The sequence below is a fragment of the Mustela lutreola genome, chromosome 12 (genome assembly GCF_030435805.1).
Source record: "Mustela lutreola isolate mMusLut2 chromosome 12, mMusLut2.pri, whole genome shotgun sequence".
In the NCBI taxonomy this organism is placed as follows: domain Eukaryota; kingdom Metazoa; phylum Chordata; class Mammalia; order Carnivora; family Mustelidae; genus Mustela; species Mustela lutreola.
The window spans coordinates 31152955-31172689 of record NC_081301.1 but is presented as its reverse complement, the minus strand read 5'-3'; the positions used below and the strand labels follow the sequence as shown (position 1 = coordinate 31172689).

Genomic DNA, 19735 nt, shown 5'->3' with positions numbered 1-19735 from the left:
TCACTTATTCCTTCTCCTGGGCTCTTCTTTCTTTATGTAGATCCAAATTTATGATCAATATCATTTTCTTTCTCCCTGAAAAACTTCTTTTAACGTTTTCTTACAGAGCAGATCTACCAGAACTGAATTCCTTCTTCTTGCAGGAGGTGGGGATGGGGAGGGAATTTGAGAAAGTATTTTGTCTTCACTTGTATGTAAAGGATAATTTTGCTGAATATCAAATTCTAGTTTTCTGTTTTATTGTTTTGTTTTGTTTTTACCTCCAGATAGTTCCCTCTACTCTCTTCTTGCTTGCATGGTTTTTGATGAGAATTCGGATGTAACTTGTGTGAACCAGACTAACACCATCTTGTACAAACCCACCATGATGCCTGTCTTGTGACCTGAAACCTTCTTGAGCACAATCCCTCGCCCCTCCACATTCTTTCTTTTATTTTTTAACCACAGCCTGGAGATAGGACTTCGACATACACCCATTTTTTAAAAAAGATTTTATTTATTTACTTATATATTCACTTATTTCTAGCAATCGTCACAAAGGAGATGGAGAGAGAGACTCTCGAGCAGATTCCACACTGAGTTCAGAGCCCAACTCAGGGCTTGATCCCATGACCTGAGCCAAAATCGATAGATGCTCAACCACCTGAGCCACACCTGTGCCCTGACATATCTATTCTTATACATTCTCCCCTTGGGTAGTCTCTTAGCAGTACTCCCAGCCTCTAGGGCTATACAAGGTTCTGAGGGAGGTGAAGTTGCACAGATAGATTTGTTTTGTGGGCACCCAATCAGGGTTCTGTTTTAAGTCTCTTTTTTTCTTTTCTTTTTTTTTTTTTTAAGAGTCTTTTTTTTTTTTTAAGATTTTATTTATTTATTTGACAGATCACAAGTAGGCAGAGAGGCAGGCAGAGAAAGGAGGAAACAGGCTCCCTGCTGAGCTGAGAGCCCAATGCAGAACTCAATCCCAGGACCTGGGATCATGACCTGAGCCGAAGGCAGAGGCTTAATCCACTGAGCCACCCAGGTGCCCCCATATTTTTCCTTTTTTTGAGTTTGAATATGATATAACTAGGTATAGATTTTTTGGCATTTCTTTTACTTGGTTTTCTCTGAGCTTTCTGCATCTGTGGTTTGGTGTCTGTCATTAATTTTGGAAAAAGCCATTATTACTTCAAATATTTCTTCTGTTTCATTCTCTTTCTCTTTTCCTTCTGGTATTCCAATGAGTGTATATTACATCTTGTGACATCTTTTTCTTTTTCTTTTTTTTTTCCCTTCTCATTCTGTTTTTTTCTTTGCATTTCAGTTTGGGAAGTTTCTATTGATGTATCTTCATCCTCACTGATTCTTTCCTTGGGACCATGTCCAGTCTACTGACAAGCCCATCAACGGCATTCATCATCTTGGCATTTTCTTTTGACTCTTTCTTAGAGTTTCCATCTCTCTGGTTACATTACCCATCTGTTCTTGCATGTTGTCAGCTTGTCCCATTAAGCCCCTTGCCATATTAATCATACTTATTCTAAATTCCCTATCTGATCATTACAGAAACTATGTTGTATCTGAGTCTGCTTCTGATCCTTGCTTTGTCTCTTTAAACTGTATTTCTCTTTTGCCTATTAATAGCCCTTGCCATATTTTGATGAAAGCCAGACATGATGTATCAGGTAGTAGGAATTGAGGTAAATAGGCTTTTACTGTGAAGTTTTGTGTTAATCTGCCTAGAACTAAGCCATATTTAATGTGTGCTGTACCAGTAGGTATCAGAGGCTTCAATTTCTTACAGTATTTTTGTTTTTAAAATTTTCCTAAAAACTTCTTACATAGAGATGCACCTTGTCTGCTCTTTAAGCTGTAATCCACTATGATTACATTGGAGTGGTAGGGTGGTGGTCAGGTGTGGGGGAAGGGAATATCCTATAATCCTACAATTAAGTTTCAGTCTTTTGGTGGGTCTACGTCCTTTGGCTGTGACTTTCACAAGTGTTTCTCAACCTTTCCCCTACCCCACCTTAGGAGAGACAGGAAGGTTAAGAGGGGAGAGTTAGGGAACTTCTCATCTCCACCCCCCCCACCTCCAACCCCCAACCCTGGAAGTATCAGGCTAAATCTTTTCCTTTACAGAGAAGGTCTTTGTGGAGAAGGCCCTGGGTGTGTTTCAAATGGTTTGTTTTTACTGCCAGAAACAGGAGGAGTTTTGTTTAGTTTTGTTTTGTTTTTGGCTACAGAACTTGGTGACTTTCCTAGAGGTAAGACCCATGCAGATGTGGGGTCCTCCCAAAGACTGCTGTCCCCAGGAGGTTCTCCTTGTCACACAAGTCTGCACTTCACCTAACAGTTTGGCTTTGTTCCTCTTACAAGGATGGGAGGGATGACTTTCAAGTTCTTTTCATGATGGAGCTGAAACTAGAAGCTCTCAGAAGTCTGTAAAAACAAACAAATAGCTTTGAGATTTATTCAATTAGTCACTTATTATAGGTACTAGTCATTGAACTACAATCTATGGGTGGATAAGCAAACAGGGATCCTGCCCTCAGGGAGCTTATATTCTTGCAGAAAATAAAAATTTAAATTTGAGTCTAGTTGATACGCAATGTTGCGTGAGTTGCAAGTGGACAACATAGTGATTCAACATGTTATAGGTTGTGCCCTGCTCACCAGCGTAGCTACCATTCATCACCACATGACACTGCTGCAAGCTCATTGCTCACATTGCCTATGCTGTGCTTTTTACCCTGGTGACGAACTCATTCCATACTGGACACTGAGTCTCCCATTTGACTTCACCATTTTGCCCATCCCTTCACCCTCCCTTTCCCACTGGTAAACGTCAGTTTGTTCTCTGTCTGTATAGGTCTGTTTGTTTGTTTTTTCAATTGTTTTCGACCTAAAGGGTATTGTGCTAAGTGAAATAAGTCTAACCGAGAAAGACAAATACCAAATGGTTTCCCTCAAATGTGAAACCAGGGGACATATATTCTACGGTGGTCTGGGACAAGACCACGTCTCAACCCCTATGCTTGAATGTGTTATAGGCATGTAGAGGCATTAACTTCCCTAGCTTCCAGGGTAACTGGGCCACAAGGCAGAAGCTAAGAGCAACTTCCTTATTTTGTTTTATAAATATCATCATCTTCTATTTGTGCCCTGACAAGGAAAAGGTTGAAAAGCATTGAAGATGGTGACGAGACACGTACTAAATTACTGTAATAAAATGGAGACAGTGACTTATCACAGGAAGATCAGATTTTAAGGTAGGTATTTGGAGGAGGTAGGCATTAAATTGGAAAATTCTAGAAATATGGGGAGAGGTCACCTTTGGGGTGAACATGGAAAGATGAGTAGGATGAGCAAAGAAGGAGGGGCAACTGGTAGAGAATATTTCATATGGAAGATACCGTGCAGGATTGGGGAAAGGATTGGGATGAGGAATATCAAGGAGTTTAATTTGATTAGAGCACAGGATGCGTGAAGGGGAGTAGTGGGAGATAGAAATGGGAGCTAGAAATCAAGGTTGCACTGTGCAGAATATCTATCAAGTTGCTTGTCTGTATATCTATCATATGATATTTTATGATATGCATTTCTTTATGTAGCTTATTTATTCATTTATTTTGGGGGGAGAGAGATGGGAGAAGGGGCAGAGAGACAGATTCTTAAGCAGACTCCACACCCAATAAAGACCTGATGCTGGCCTCAATCTCACAACCCTGAGATCAGGAGCTGAGCTGAAATCAGAGTCTGATGCTTAACAACTGAGCCACCCAGGCACTCCATCTATCATGTGATTTTAACTGACATTCATGATAATATAAAATTCAAGATTCCCTGCAAATGGCCAAAGTTTAAATAGCATTTAATATGATTCTAATGCTAAGTATGTTTACTGAGTTTGTTTGTGAGTAAAGCGGTAGAAGTTTATTAAGTGAAGATACAGAAAAAAAGCTCTCAAGAGTGAGAGGGGTCCCAACACAGTTACCAAGGAGGGCCCGCAGGGTTGGTCTTTTATAGAAAGCTGACTAGGGAACTTAAATCTTTTAACATCTCTATTGATATCACCATGGTCATTACAAATAGAAATTTACATCTTTGAAGGGTGAGCTGGCTAGTGAGAGGTGTGGCTATGAGAAATCAATGTCGGTGAATAAAGCAAAAATTAGTGACAAAATTACCCTTGAAAATTGTTTACATTGACTATAAGGTCCATCAAGCATGGTTTTATAAATACTACCTTATGCAACAGGGCACACCAAGTTTTGAGAATAATTAAGGTAATTGAAAGAACAAAAACTGGAATGTGGAGGGGACTTTCTAGGCAGATGTCTGGGCATTTAAGATATTGTACATGTGAAATGATTATCAAATTCCTAAGTGGTGAATGGTTGATGAGTGGAGAATTCCAGAGTTACTGTATGCTCACAGAGTTTACTCCTTTTGGTTTGATACGAGGTCTCTATGACGGTAATATACATGAACAAACTGGCGATGTGGGGTGTGTGTGTGTGTGTGTGTGTGTGTGTGTGTGTGTACACGTGTGTGGTGGTGGTGGTTGGGGATAGTAAAGCAGAAAATCAAGAGGGTTAAGTACTAAAGTCAGCTGGAACCAGGAATTTGAATGTGCTCCAAACGGTTTCTTTCTTGTGTACATTTCACCTCCCTCCCCTCTCTATCTCTTTCATGGCTTTTTATTTTATTTTCAAATGGATGAAGGGTTTTAACAAGGGTAAGGATTACTGTTGCTAATTCACCACTATCTCAGAGAGAGGTAATAGAAATAATATTAAGGAAGGATCTATTTCCTCATTTACTAGGAGGTTTTGTTTGTTTTAAATCAAGAATTGCTAGCTCTTTATTTATTTTCCTTTTTTATTGTGGGATAACTAACCTAAAGTACATAGCTCTTAGGTCTACAGCTTGATGAATTTTCACATATGTAATCACACCATGTCAATATATAGAACATTTCCAGCACCCTAGAAAGCTCCTTATGCCCTCTCCCAGTTAAAGCCATCCCAGAGGTAACCACTATTATCACTTTATTTTTAACCTTTCTTTATCTCAGTTCCCAAGATGGTTGGAATGATAGAATGCACAAAGAAATAGAATGCATTCAGAACTGCAGTAGGTGTTTTAATAATTCATGGCTCAAGAAAAAATCTAGTGAGGATAGTGGCTTTTAAATGTTTTTTGAGGGACGCCTGGGTGGCTCAGTAGGTTAAGCATCTGCCTTCAGCTCAGGTCCTGAGCCCACTGAGCCCTGCGGCTTGCTCCCTGCTCAGCAGGGTGTCTGCCTTTCCATCTCCTTCTCCCCCTCACGCCACTTATGCTTGCTTTCTCTTTTTCTCTCTCAAATAAATAAATAAAATCTTTAAAAAAAAAAAGTTTTTTGAACATGACCTGTAGTAAAAAGAAAATACACCCCCCCCAAGAAAACAAAAAAAACTTTTTAACACCATGAACTAGGACATACCTATATTCATCTCAACACAGTTACAAATAAGATCTTAAGAGCAGCATGGCTTCCTCTAATTTACCAGTCTATGGAATGAAAAACAGGGTCACTAAGAGCTCTGCTGTGAGCATCTTCTTTCAAGAAACCAGTCAACCTGAGGCTAGAATCCTAGCCCCAACCCCATATTCCTGGGAAAGGTATCTTGTTGTTCTGGTTTGAGGTGGGTGTCTGCTCCTGGACCTGTGGTCTGGGGCATGCATTCAGGCTTGTACAAAATGGCTGCCAGAGGCTCATAACCGACAGCACACACATCTGGTGGGGAGAGGCATTTCCCAGAAAAGGACTGGGCTGGGACAATAACCTCAGAAGTCTATATTATGGTGCCAAATCTAAATTTGATTCTCAGGTTCTCCTTATACTCAATGGTACTAAAAAAAAGTATTTCTTAATTCATATAATGAGTATCTATTATTTTCTTAGTTTTTTTCAATATTTTCATGTTCCAAGAACTGTGCTAGGTTCTAAGCAAATAATAATATATATGTTTTCTCAAGAAACAGCTTTATTCAGGTATGATTGACACTCAATAAACACACATACACATATTTAAAGTGTACAATCTGTGGGGCTCCCAGGTGGATCAGCTGTTAAAGCATCTGACTCTTGGTTTTTGGCTCAGGTCTTGATCTCAGGGTTGAGGGATTGAGCTCCAGGCTCAACGTGGAGTCTTCTTGAGATTCTCTCTCTCTTCTCTGCTCCTCCCCTGCTGGCGTGTGCTTTCTCTCTCTCTCTCAAATAAATACATCTTTAAAAAAGGCATTAAAAAATAAAGTGTACAGTTTGGCAAGTTTTAATATATGTATTAACCCATGCAACTAGTACCACAATAAATATAATGAACATATCCATCACTCCCAAAGTTTCCTCATGCCCCTTTGAAATTCTTCCCTCTGCCCTCACTCCATTTGGCTATTCTTCTTCTTCTTCTTCTTTTTTTAAAGATTTTATTTATTCATTTGACAGACAGCGAGAAAGCACAAGTAGGCAGAGGGAGAGGGAGAAGCAGGCTCTCCACTGAGCAGGGAGCTGGATGCCGGGCTTGAACCCAGGACACCAGGATCATGACCTGAGCCAAAGGCAGACGCTTAACTGACTGAGCCACCCAAGCACCCCTAGCTATCATTCTTATTCTTCAAATAGGTCCTGTAATTTCTTATAAACACAAACTTGATTCTACTACTTCGAATGTGGTCTTTTCTTCCAATACGTTTTAAGATAGGCAATTTAGGAAGGCTATTTTTCTCTCTCTCTTACTGAACTTCGTTTAGATTTCAATTCATTCCTTTGGGTTTTCCAAGAAAGCAATCCTAATATCTAAAGAGATTTTTTCCCCCTTTTCTTTCAAAAAAAAATATATATATATTTACTATATATTTACTGTTTTATTTAGTTTTGTCTTCCCATTTCAGTTAGGACCTGGGGAAAATGTTGGCTGGTACCTGCAGGCCTGCCTGACAACTTCAGGGCTCCCAGGCATGAAAACAAAGGGTTCCACACATTGTATGTTTAAATATTTAGCGATTATAAGTCAAGCTAACAAACTGTTAGATTAAAAAGCTTTATCCTGCTACCTTGACACACTTAAATGATAGCAAACATACAGATAACAGCCCAAAGGCTAGGTTCAAATTTAGAGTCCTTGAGTGCTACATCTCCCCACTGTGGTTGAGGCAGGTTTTCAGAACTTATTTTGAATGACCTTCATTTCAAAAGATCTTGTTTAATTGACCCTTACATGAAGAACATCTTCCCATGACATGGCATAATACTTTAATATTTCTTCTTAAAATTATACATTTAGGAGTCTTTCATTCCTGGAGTAAAACAAACATCAACATTCATTATACCCACAAAGAATATCCAAATTGCTTATATGTTTTTTTTGCTTTAGTTTAGAAATTGCTTTTTAAGACTTTCTCACAGGCTCCTAATATTCCTTTGTCTACAATTTCCACCTGTACTCCCACTCCACCGGGAGACCTTAAGACCTGAGTTTCCTGAGCTGTGTCTTGAACATCTTTATGACTTCTTTGGATAATACTGTCAGGGGATACATTCTAAACAAGTCATCCGAACATTCACAAACACGTAAGAAAGGGTGGGTCTGAAAGTCAGATCATGTGACCCAGACAGGGCATCAAAACCAGTCCTCTGCTTGGTCATTTGTAGCCGCTGGTAACTTGAAGCGCTTGAGAGGAAATTAGGATAAGTCTGTGGAGTTCCAACTCTGTTACTAACTGGCAGAACTGGAGTGAGTCACTTCAAACTCTTGTTTGACTTCAGCGTCATCAGTAAAATTGGAATAAGGACAGTGGCATGAAGGACTCCCCCTGCCTTGGTGGGGAGGGAAATCACAACTTGTTTGAGCTTCAATTTCTGTGCCTTTTACAGCTGTAAGACTTGTGTCCTGTCCATCTCACAGGTTTTTGGGGAACGGAATGGGAGCAGGCACCACCTTTCAGCTTCAGTTTCTACATGTGTAAAAAGCTTAGAACACACGGCCAGTCCGCCAATAAAATTCCTGTTAGAACACGAAAATGGACAGAAAAACTTTGCAAAATGTAGAAAGCTATGCATGCGTGAATTATGTCGTACTGAAAACAACACAGAGCCCTAAAAGGTGATTGTGGGTCTCTCCTACTGGCTCCAGGGTTGCAACCCCACAACATAAAGCAGGATCACTTTCTTAAATCATTCCCGCGGTGGGGAGTCATCACAGCGTCGGTGTCACACCCGTTGGGGCCCAAAAGGGCCAGGAGGGGGCGTGGTCCAGCCCGGCCAGCCCCTCACGACGCCCCGCCCCGTAGCACCCGCGCCTGCGCCGTGCACACCAAGCGGCCTCGAGCGCCCCGGCGGGAGGTAAGGGGTTTGCGGGAGGCTGTCTCGGGGGCGTCAGGCCCTGACGGGGTTTGTGGGCTGGGCGCTGAGCCCGCGGGCGGTAGAGGCGTCCGGTGGGAAGCCCCGCATCCGGTCCGGAGTGCGAGCGCTTTGAGGGTTCCTCCCGGCTCCGAGAAGTGGCGGTTTCGTTTTTGGACGCTCTTTTCAAAGCGGGTGTTGGGAGGCCGCCGAACGGGCGAGCGCGACGGCCTGCCGGGGTCGCGGGGTGGGAAAGTTTCCTGCACCAACCCTGCCCGTGACGCAGCGTGGGCCCTAGGTCGTCAGGGTCGCCCTGGGGCTTGGTCCCGAGACCGCGCATGCATCCGTTCTCTGGTGGGGGCGTCTGGTGCTTGTGGCCCAGGGGCGCTGTGGGCGACACTGCGAGGGGTGACGCGAGGCTCGGGGGCAGTGAGGGGAGGACCGGTCGGAGTCTCCTGGCAGCCAGACCGGGACGTGGTTCTGGAGATGGTCCCGCCTCTGACTCCCTCCTAGATAAATTCTGAATCGGAGGGCTTAGGAGACCGTGTGGGAGGACCGGGGGCCAGTACTTTTCTTTCCGAAGTCCGTGCCCCGTCTGCCAGTCGGAAGCAAAGGAAGACGAGCTTGAGGACATTCGGGGCCACCACTGGAGGAATGTGGGATCTCTAGGCCGATAGACGGTGTTCCTTGCTTCTGGGGGAGCGGAAGGTTGCGGGCAGTTTGGGACTTTTTTCCTGAGAAATGGGGCTCTTTATTTATAAACAATCTAATACAGTAAACCTCCTAGGCCTTTTTCCTCACGGGAAACAGGAGTACTAATGGTACTCAGCAGATAGTTGTAAGCGCCGTGGTCCTCAGCTGATAGAAGTTATAAGCCCTAAAGGGTGGTTTGTAGAGCACCCGGCACCCTGACCCACGCCAAGTGTTAGTGCAGTTCTTCAAAATGTTTGAGCTGTTTTCTCAAACATCAAGTCAGACATTTTTAGAAAGCCTTTTTATTTTATTTTTATTTTGAAATAGGTTTACAATTACAGAGAAGTTGCAAAAGTAATACAGTTCTCTCCAGCTTTAAAGTGAACGCCTTACATAACGATAGTACAATTATAAAAGGTTAGCAAGTATCATTGGTACAATTCTATTCACCAAGCTACCACCATTTTTCATATTTCATATTTTTTTATCCTAATGTCCTTTTCTTTCTGTTCCAGGATCCACTCTAAGGTCCCGTATTGCATTTAACTGGAAATAGTCGACTCCTTGGTCTTTTCTTGTCTTTCCTCCCCTTGACACTTTTGAAGTACCCTTTTGAAGTCAGTTATAATGTAGAGTGTCTCTCGAGTTTTATCTGATGTTTCCTTATGATTATATTAAGGTTATGCATTTTTGTTGATCCCACAGAAGTGGATGTACCCTTCTCAGTTCATCATATGAGGGGTTCATGTTATGATACACTGCTTTTGATATTGATCGCTTGGTCAAGGTGGTGTCTGCTAGGATTCTCCGCTGTGTATTTACTACTTTTCCCTTGAAATGAATCGATATCTTGAGAGAGTTTCTAAACTATGCAAATATCTTGTTTCTCCTCAAACTTTAACTTGTTGATTTTACCATCCAGTGGTGGATCTTGCCTTCAGTGATTATTACTTTAATCTTCTAATGGTGATTTTCTGTTTCCCTCGTTCCTCCTCCTTTTATTAATTGGAGTTCTGTGAGGAAGAGCTGCCCCTTGCCCATTTGTTTATTCATTTGTTTATTTATTTATTTTTGCATCAGTATGGACTCATTTATTTTACTGTTGGTAATTTTCGGTGTTTATATTGTGTCTCTAGTTGTCCAGCTTTGGCCCTTGGGAGTTTTTTCAGATTGTTTCCTTTTGACAGGCTCCTTCACTTTTTGAGAACTTCCTTCCTTGCTGGCACCATAAGATGTTCCAGGCTTGTCTTGTGTTGTCTCTGTCCCAGCCCTGCAGTCCTCCACTCCTCCAAGGGCCCATGGTTTCCTTTTTTGAAGAGTGGTATTTAAACATCAAGATCAAGGGACTAGGTGTGCTCATTGCTACTGGAGTATAATTGTTTGTGGTTCCTGGCAGAAGACATAAATATAATTAAGTATAAATATATGTATTATTTATTTTTATAAATATTTGTCCTTTATAGATCATGTTACATATATATTATTTATGTAATTATAAAAGACTATTTACTTATTTATATTCATTATATTTATTTATAAATATATATATTTCTTAGCTTTGCACACGTGTATCCACATATTCCATGGATATACACATACACACACACATATACCCATGCATACACGAAGATTTGTTTTTGCATTTATCTGTATATATGTATTCATATATCTGTGTATATATATTTTTAAAAATAAAAATTCATTTTGAAAGTTCCATTTGTAAACGAACACCACAGGGTTCATCCTAGTCATGCCCCTTATTTGTTACTTCTTTTGACAGAAATCTGGCTTTCGTGTTCTACAGAATATTTTATTTGCTCAACTCTCATATAAAGGATTTTCACGATTTCTAACCCATATGCCCATAAAAAACAAATTTGCTAATTAGAATACAGTTGTGTGTAGTTCTTTTTGTCCTTAGCTTAATGGTTAAAATAATGTTTTCCAGAGTTATCTAGATTATTTTCTTCCCCTACTTTCAGTATGGTTATGCTATTCATTGGTAATATGGTTTTGTTTTTATTAGTTTGTGTTCCATTTTGTGTTTCTCTACATTTTGTTTTTGTTTTTTAGTTTTCAAAAATTCATTCTTTATAATACACAGTTCTGTGAGTTTTGGCAAATGCATATAATTGTGTATCTACCACCCAGACTGTCATGACACAGAACAATTCTATCACTTCAGATATTCCATTACACTTTGAAAAAAAGTTAACAAGGAAATCAACTCTACAGAAGTTTGGGAAATTAGGCATTTTTGTATGTTTTGTCTTGTCTTTTTCATGGGCTTATTTTACACAGTCGTGATGTTAATGTAAATGTATTTTTCATTTTTGTCATTTATTTCTATCAGAAAAATGTTCCAGTTTTTTGACTGAAAAATCAAGAAATGCTGAAATGCCTGTTTTTCAGTTAATTTTAACAACACATTTTATATGTTGGATTACATACTTTCCTTTAACAACTTATAAACTACTGCTGTCCAACTTTCTGTTTCTGTAACATCACGATTTATGCAATTATTTGAATGTTATGTTCTCATTTTAGTGTATATAGGCATTTTATTATAATTTTATAGAAATGGAAATTGTGGAGAGAAGAAAAAAATACTGGCCAGAAGGAGACCAAGAGTTGGAAAAGTCTCTTGGGAGGTTCTTGGGGCAGAAGGTCTTCTTCCCTTATAGATGGTCCTTAGGAGTCAGTAGGTTTTCCCTGGACACGGAAAGCTGAGGGGCAGAATCATGCATAACTCTGACCTGGAAACATCACTTTTGGAACTGAAAAAATATATCATCATAGTGTAGGGGAATAGTGCAAATAAGTCAAATATCTAATAATTGGGATTTGCTATGTATACTATAAACTGGTTAGTGGAGGAGAAGAAAAATCATTAGAGTTGTATATCAAATGATACATAAATGATGCCTGTAAAAGGGCATCTGGATAGAGGGAGCATCACTGCAAAGCCAAAAGTAGAGATTGGGTGATAATACTTAGATTGTGTGAATCTGTGAACATTGTATTTTCTTGTTCAGTAATAGGGAACTCTAGGAAGGTTTTTGTTCAGAGGAGTAGCATATTGCAAATCGTGTTTTTGGTATATTAATTGGTGGTAATGTGTGAGGAAAAATTGGAAAGGGGAAGGAGTTTAAAAGCAGCCTAATTAAGACAATTATAAGGTGCTATGCATATTGCATTATTTGGAGTGATGGGATTAGAAATGATGAAGAAAGGATCTGTGAAGAAATATTTTAGTTCCATCAGCATCTATTGAAAACCATGTATGGGGGCGCCTGGGTGGCTCAGTGGGTTAAGCCTCTGCCTTTGGCTCAGGTCATGATCCCGGGGTCCTGGGATCAAGCTCAGCAGGGAGCCTGCTTCCCTTCCTCTCTCTCTGCCTGTCTCTCTGCCTACTTGTGAACTCTCTCTGTCAAATAAATAAATAAAAATCTTTAAAAAAAATGTATGGTTAAAAAGAAAAGAAAAGGAACGGTGGTAGATAAAAAGATACCTTCCTATAGGATATAACCTGCATGGTAGAAAAAAATGCAAGCAATGTGATAAACTGGGAACATTGTGAGACAAATAATTAATAATTTGTCTATTATATGTTAAATATAATAAGAAAAAGATATCCCCTATAGTAAAATAGATACATAGCACTAGCAAGTAATTCATAAGAAATGTAAATGGCTAATAAATCAATGCTCCCAGTAATTTAAGGAATGCAAACTAAAACAATAATGGGACACAAGTTTTTGAATGTCTAGGAGAGTGCTAGTACCACATATTGGTGAGAATATGGATCTTGGATATTTTGATATGCTGCTAGTGGGCATGTAAACAGGCACAACCGTTTGGGATATTTGGTATCAAAAGCCTTAAAAAAATGTGTGTACCTGTTTGATTTCTAATTATTTATTTTGAAGAAACATAGATGGTAGTATGAATTTATGTGTAAGGGTAATTACATTGTAGTACAGTATATAATAGTGGAAAATTGGGAACAACCTAAATAGCCAACAATAGATAATTAAATTATGGAGCAACTATGTAATGTAACATATGCTGCTATAAAAGATGTATTATAGAAAAACAGTCATTTATATGGAAAGATTTGTATTATATTTAATCAGGGTATTCAAAATAAATCCTTTCGTCTTTCATTCTTTCATATATGCACCCGGTAATAGTATACTTTGATACTCATACCTCCTGGGCTTTCATTTCCTTTGGGTTTATTTTATCGTTAAAGTGTGCCTTTTAGTAGTTCTTTTAAAAGAGAAAACTTGCTTATCAACTGTTGTGTCTGAAAATGATTATTTTGCCTTCATTTCTGAATAATAATTTACCTGGCCATATATCAACTCTCTCAGCATTTTGAGGATATTCCTGTCTTTTGATAACCTTGCTTTGATGAAAAGTTTGCTGCTTTTGTTGCTTTATTTTATCTCTGGTTTGCCTTTTTTAAGATTTTTGTTTGGTTTGTTTGCCCTTCACATTCTGTAATTTCCCTTCCATGTGGTGGTAATTTTTTTTTTAAATTTATGCCACTTGGGGCTTATGTGCATTTTCAATTTGAGGTCTTGCATCTTAATTCTCAGCATGTTCTCTTGAATAATGCCTTTTCACCACTTTCCTTATTCTTCTCTTATGGGACTCCTATTTGTTATTGAGCTACTCATTTTATCTTCTATGTTTTTCATCTCTTTATTCCTCTGTGTTCTGACTGATATCTTCCAATCAATAATTCTCCCTTCAGCTACATAGTTTATTGTTTAACACATATTTGAGGTTTTTATTTCTCAATTTGTACTTGGTTTCTCAGATTAGCCTGGTACTATTTTGTAGTATTATCTAATATTTAAAAGGATTCTATTCCTTCCAACTGTACCTATTTTAATTTTTTTTTTTTTTTAGATTACTATCTGTAGTCCCTTAGCTATGAATTTTCTTGTTTTGTTGGGTCTGTGGACTGTCGGCATTGAACTTCTGTATGTATCTCCAATTCCCACTCACTACTGTAGCTGTTGAACTCTCTTTATCTTTGGTGTGTGGAGATTTCCCTTTTTTGCTTTCAAGCTTAAACAGACTTAACATAAAACTTAAACATAAAAAAATGAACTTACTAAGTTGATGAGATACTCTCTATAACCAACACTTCGAGATTTTCAACTGTGAAAGTTTCAGCATTATTTAGATTTATAGTTCTTAATGCTTCTGCAGTGATACTATAAAAGCAATTTTTTAATATAAAGTCATTGGACTCTATTCTCTGACAGAACTCAAAAATACATTCACAATTATTCATAAAGATTCAGGGAGTCCACAAAGTATATTTGTGAACCTCTGTCTGTGTGGACCCTGGTTTAAGACCCCATAACCCAGTGGGATTAACATAGTCATTTTTTTTTCTTTTTTTAAAATACAGGAGAGGTTGTGGGCTAATGAGATGGCATGAAAGCAAGGTTGTACAACAGTGGTTTTTAAGCTTACTTAAGCAGTGAAGCCCTTTACTGATGTAAAATCTAATATGCTCAAATATGAAATCGATATAAGTAAATTTTCTCCAGTTGAAGCAGGGATGGGGTCCTGGAGCCTGCTCATTTGCTATCCTCTAACCCTCACCTACTCTGACCCCAAAGGCATACTCTTGGACATTCTGGAACAGTGATAGGAAACTGTTGGCTAATTAGAAAGAACATTTGATTGTACTCTCAGGAATCCTGGGTTCTTATTCCAGCTCTGTTGTTAACTGTTTATTTGTATTGATTTTGGACAACACTAATAACTTTGTAAGAAAGGGAGGAGGCAGTTTAAAGGACATCAGTGAGAAGAATTGCATATGATGTTATAATATATTTGAAGAATATAATTACATAGTTACATTAAGAGGTTAGAAATGGAGTTTGATACAAGCAGAAATGTTATGAAATTTTTTCTTCTAGTTTTGCCATCTGACATCTTTTTTAAAAAAGGTTAGTGATTGTCCAAGACACATTGGGAAATGAAAACTTGGACAGTAAACTCATAGTTTAAAAATTTAAAAAAAGGTATTTAAATGTATACATTCTTATTTGGAAAAGGGCCTGGAAAGACATACATCAAAATGGAAAGAGTAGTTAACTGTGGGTGAGGAGATGATTGATTTTATTTTATCCTCTTCATATTTTCTAAACATTTTAAAGTGCATATTCATCTGTAGAAAGAAAAAAGTTTCAAAATAAAAGATTTCTTTAAAAAAGTCATTCAAGGGGCGCCTGGGTGGCTCAGTGGTTTGGGCTGCTGCCTTCGGCTCGGGTCATGATCTCGGGGTCCTGGGATCGAGCCCCGCATTGGGCTCCCTGCTCCGCAGGAAGCCTGCTTCCCTCTCTCTCTCTCTCTCTCTCTGCCTGCCTCTCTGCCTACTTGTGATCTCTGTCTGTCAAATAAATAAAATCTTAAAAAAAAATTAAAATTAAAAAAAATAAAAAAGTCATTCAAGTTCAGAATTAAGTTGAATATATATTTAGAATAAATTATAAAATTAACTAATTGTTGGTTTTTGAAAATAATAGAAACTGATTAAAAACATTCTTACGTACTTCCCTATTAGGTTTTTCTATGTGAGTGGAGAAGACAGTTACTGCAAGTAGAAGTGACACAGCATTTTTTAAGGATGTCTGAAGATGAAGAAAAAGTGAAATTACGCCGTCTTGAACCAGCTATACAGAAATTCATTAAGATAGTAATCCCAACAGACCTGGAGAGGCTAAGAAAGCACCAAATAAATATTGAGAAGGTGGGTTGGTTTTCATTTTCTACCACAAGAAGCAGTTGCAAATTCTGATTTATACTTGTGCATTTCAGCCAAATTTAGAATATTAGATAAGAGGCTTTGGTAAAACATCCATATCCTATTGATTTAGTAACATTTTTTTTCATCTGGGTTTTTGTTTTACAGCTACATCTGGTATTATTCCTATTTTAGGGAGGGATTTAGGTTGTACATATTTTAAGTTGTACATATTGACATACGGGGCAGTTAATTAAAATACAAATTGTCTGATAGTGCACCATAATGTGAAGGCAGTGAACTTTGGCTAATGGGCCTGCCTTAATTTCCTTAACCCTATGGCTAGTTTTTTGAACTTTGGTGTCTATCAATAACTCCTATCCTCTTCAGGTGCACATAGAATAAAGAGGTAAATCATTGTGTGAAAGAGGGAATTTCCCAAATTGACTTCTTCCCTTTGAGGAAAGCCCCAAATTGAGAAATACCATAGGGGGGTTTGTTTAGGTAATAGGTGAGAAAGAACTAGTCTGCTGGATCATTGTGAAGGTGGCATAGAAACTGGACTGCCCAGCATTTGATGGAATAGTTGTGGCATTCATGGGAACATAGGGTTTAGTACTGAGCATTGACTTGGCAGATTATATTGTTTTATTTGCTGTAGGATAGTCAGTGGGATTTGCTCCTTCAAAAAGACCTCCCCCCCAAAAATTTTAAGCTGTGTGGCCCTCCATTAATTTTTTGTGGTGGGGGGTGGGGTGGAAGTGGTCATTAAGCCTTTCAGTATAAACAATATTTATCACCCTCACCTGAGTACCTTATATAACTAAGAAGTGTCAGCTTTTATTTTCCCCTTAGATACCATTTGTCTTCCTAGTATTTAAATCTTTTCAAAAAGTATAGAAAATAAGCACCAGGAATATTAAGATTAATTAAGAAAATTAATTAAGAAAATTTTAAAGCAAATATGAAGCCATCTAGAATTCAAGATTGCTATTTTGTCATCTCTTAAGTTTTTCCTTATTCGTAAGCAATAAGTTCTGTGACTTTCTAGGGTAGAGGAGTTTTCTGGTAAACTGGTTAGTCTTGTCATAAGCAGAAACAAATTACAGGGCTCCATGCTTTGATTAATGAGGAGGGATCATTCTTTTAGCACTGTAACAATATAGAAATCGAGTTGTTGGGGCGCCTGGGTGGCTCAGTGGGTTAAGCCGCTGCCTTTGGCTCAGGTCATGATCTCAGGGTCCTGGGATCGAGCCCCGCATCGGGCTCTCTGCTTGGTGGAGAGCTTCCTCCTCTCTCTCTGCCTGCCTCTCTGCCTGCTTGTCATCTCTCTCTGTCAAATAAATAAATAAAATCTTAAAAAAAAAAAAAAAAGAAATCGAGTTGTTTACTCTGGTTGATCATATCTGGGTGGCAGGTTGATAAGGTGTATTTTAAAGTCCTGAGCTCATATCAAAGCGCTCAGTTACAGAGATGACTAGAACTTGGCAGATGAATTGATTCTGAAACCTAGACATAGGTGGACTATGCTCTGTTAAGATCGTTTCTTTCCTTTATTGCCCTATATTACCTTTGGGGTTTGGCATGTCTTAAATTTCCCTTTTCTTATACTTATTCTGTATAAAGTGTCTGCAGTCATACCCTCAGATCCTAGCCACACATACCACCCAGTCAGTCATCAATGGAGAAGCCAGAACCCTGGGAACAAGGAAGGTGGGGATAGGAAAGGATGTATTATTGATTTGATTAGTTGTGCCTAACTTCATAAGAATATTATTCCAGAATTATATTGATATTTCTCTGCCATAACATTTTTCCTTTAGCATTTTGTGAAATTCTTACTTAATGTGAAATTTTTAGACAATTTCAGAATAATTATAATTTATAGGTGATGTCTGAAGCTAAGCAAACTCATGCTGATCTGTGTTTTATTCAGTACTCTTGGTCATTATACTATCTCTAGGATTTCTAGTTTTACTATGAAAGTGACTTTTTATGTGTATAAGCTTGGATAACATATTTTAATAGTTTATGGCAATGCAAAAACATTTAAAAACTGCTGTGTTCACTGTGGACAAAAGAATTATGAACTAGGTTTGGACTCCAGGTGTTTGACAGTGCCTCACTTTAAAAAAGGCATATTCTTCCTGGGGGAAGGGTGTAGAAAGATAAAATATTTATTATGTTAGCCGTCAGTCATCCAATATGAATTTAAAAGAAGAAAGTCACACTGAAGAGAAATTGAAGGTAAGCCTTGGTGGAGTGATTCTGCAACATCCGAAAACAATGAGAGTAGTGTGCTGAGCACACCTGGGACTGTATTCCATAGGTCCTTCAGCATTACATTTTATTACACATGATAGACTTGATTAGAACACAGTGCTGAAATTTGAAGTGTTAGCATTCAGCTTTCTCGGCTAACGTAAGATAGGCTTAAGCATAGTTAATAGAAACAAGATCATGCTTGGAACATAATTTTCTTTGTTTCATATTGTAGGGCTAGGAGAAAACTTACTGTGTAGCATGTACTGTGTTAGTATATAGTTAAAATACAAGTGGCAGAAAACCCCAAAATAATGTATTAAATCAGATAGACCTTTTTTGTTTTTGCTTTTATTTTTAACCGCTTATAGTTACAGAGGCACTCCGGGGCTGCAGTGGCAGCTCAGCAGTCATTAAAGACCCAGGCTCTTTTTATCCTGCTCTCTGATCTTCAACTTGTTTCTCTCTTGCATGTAAAATAGCAGCTCCAACCTCAGCTATTACATCCACATTCCAGCTAAGATTAAATAACTAGAGTTGTATTTTTGCTGTGTTCTTTTTTCTGTCAGTTCTTTTTTTTTTCTTTTAAAGAGAATCCTCCTGTTCTTGTTTCATGGATGTAATATCATGGCATCTCTTTGGTGATTTGATTTTGAAGTTTTTATCTGCCTCTTTATCTGTCTTCCCTGAGTGTTTTTTTTTTTTTGTTTTTTTTTTTAATTCTTTCTCTCTCTTCCCCCACCTGCCTTCCTCCTCTCTTCTTTGTGTCAGCCTGCAGTATTATGGGCATTCCTTGGTGAGCTGTTGATGTTTAAGAGTGCTAATTGGAAGGTATTTGTGTGCGTAGCAGGAAGTAGGTGGGGTCTTACACCTGGAGGGGTGAGCAGGTGAAAACTCTGTTTTAATGGGGAACCACCAGATACTCTTCTGGAATGTGTTCTTCTGTGAAGATTGGGACAGTGTAGTTGCATGGGCCTGTAGAGAGAGCACTTGGTAGACTACCTCTCCCTTAGACAAACTTTCAACCAAGCCTTCTGCCCCACCATACACATCCTTCTGACTCCCTGGTAGCTGGTACCTCTGGTCACTGAGTCTTTAGGGAGTAGTCATGTGGCTGTTGGCTTGTCACTCACTGCCTCTCACATACCACTCACCCCTTCTGCAGTCTCATGGTGCAGCTTTCTCAGATCTTCTAAGTCATGCAACATGTCTTTCAGCTTCTAAATTTTTAGAATTTAGAATTACCAGCTTCTAAAATTTTGTTAAAATTTCGTGTCAACTGATATTTTCTGTTGTATTTTCATGACTCTTGTGAATGTATACCTTTTAAAGTTCTTCATTGCCATTTTTGTTGGGTTTTAGAAAAGAGCAGAGATAAATGCTTGTGTTCAGTCTTCTAGGCTTAATGAGAAGGGAAGTCATTAATTATAAGAAATAAATAAGTTTGGGTGTTCGCTGTCTTTTATTGTTGGCACTGAAAAGTTCATAAAAAATAGTTGTTGTTTGGGGCACCTGGGTGGCTCAGTGGGTTAAGCCGCTGCCTTCGGCTCAGGTCATGATCCCAGAGTCCTGGGATCGAGCCCCACATCGGGCTCTCTGCTCGGCAGAGAGCCTGCTTCCTCCTCTCTCTCTGCCTG

At 38.8% G+C, this 19735-nt stretch overlaps 1 protein-coding gene across 4 annotated transcripts in view; it reads left to right on the top strand.

The window, feature by feature from the left end:
* Positions 1-8321: 8321 nt before the first annotated feature.
* Positions 8322-19735, top strand: part of STX17 (syntaxin 17) — a 55122-nt gene continuing 43708 nt past the window's right edge. Inside the window, exons 1-2 of one of the 4 annotated variants that reach the window (XM_059143539.1) lie at positions 8322-8371; positions 15657-15842. In XM_059143539.1, coding sequence (XP_058999522.1) covers positions 15720-15842 — 123 coding nt within the window. In that variant the 5' untranslated portion in view covers positions 8322-8371; positions 15657-15719. Of the gene's footprint in view, positions 8372-8421; positions 8464-9346; positions 9479-15656; positions 15843-19735 lie in introns of those variants that run through there. The other 3 variants (XM_059143540.1, XM_059143538.1, XM_059143542.1) reach the window with 3 other exon arrangements.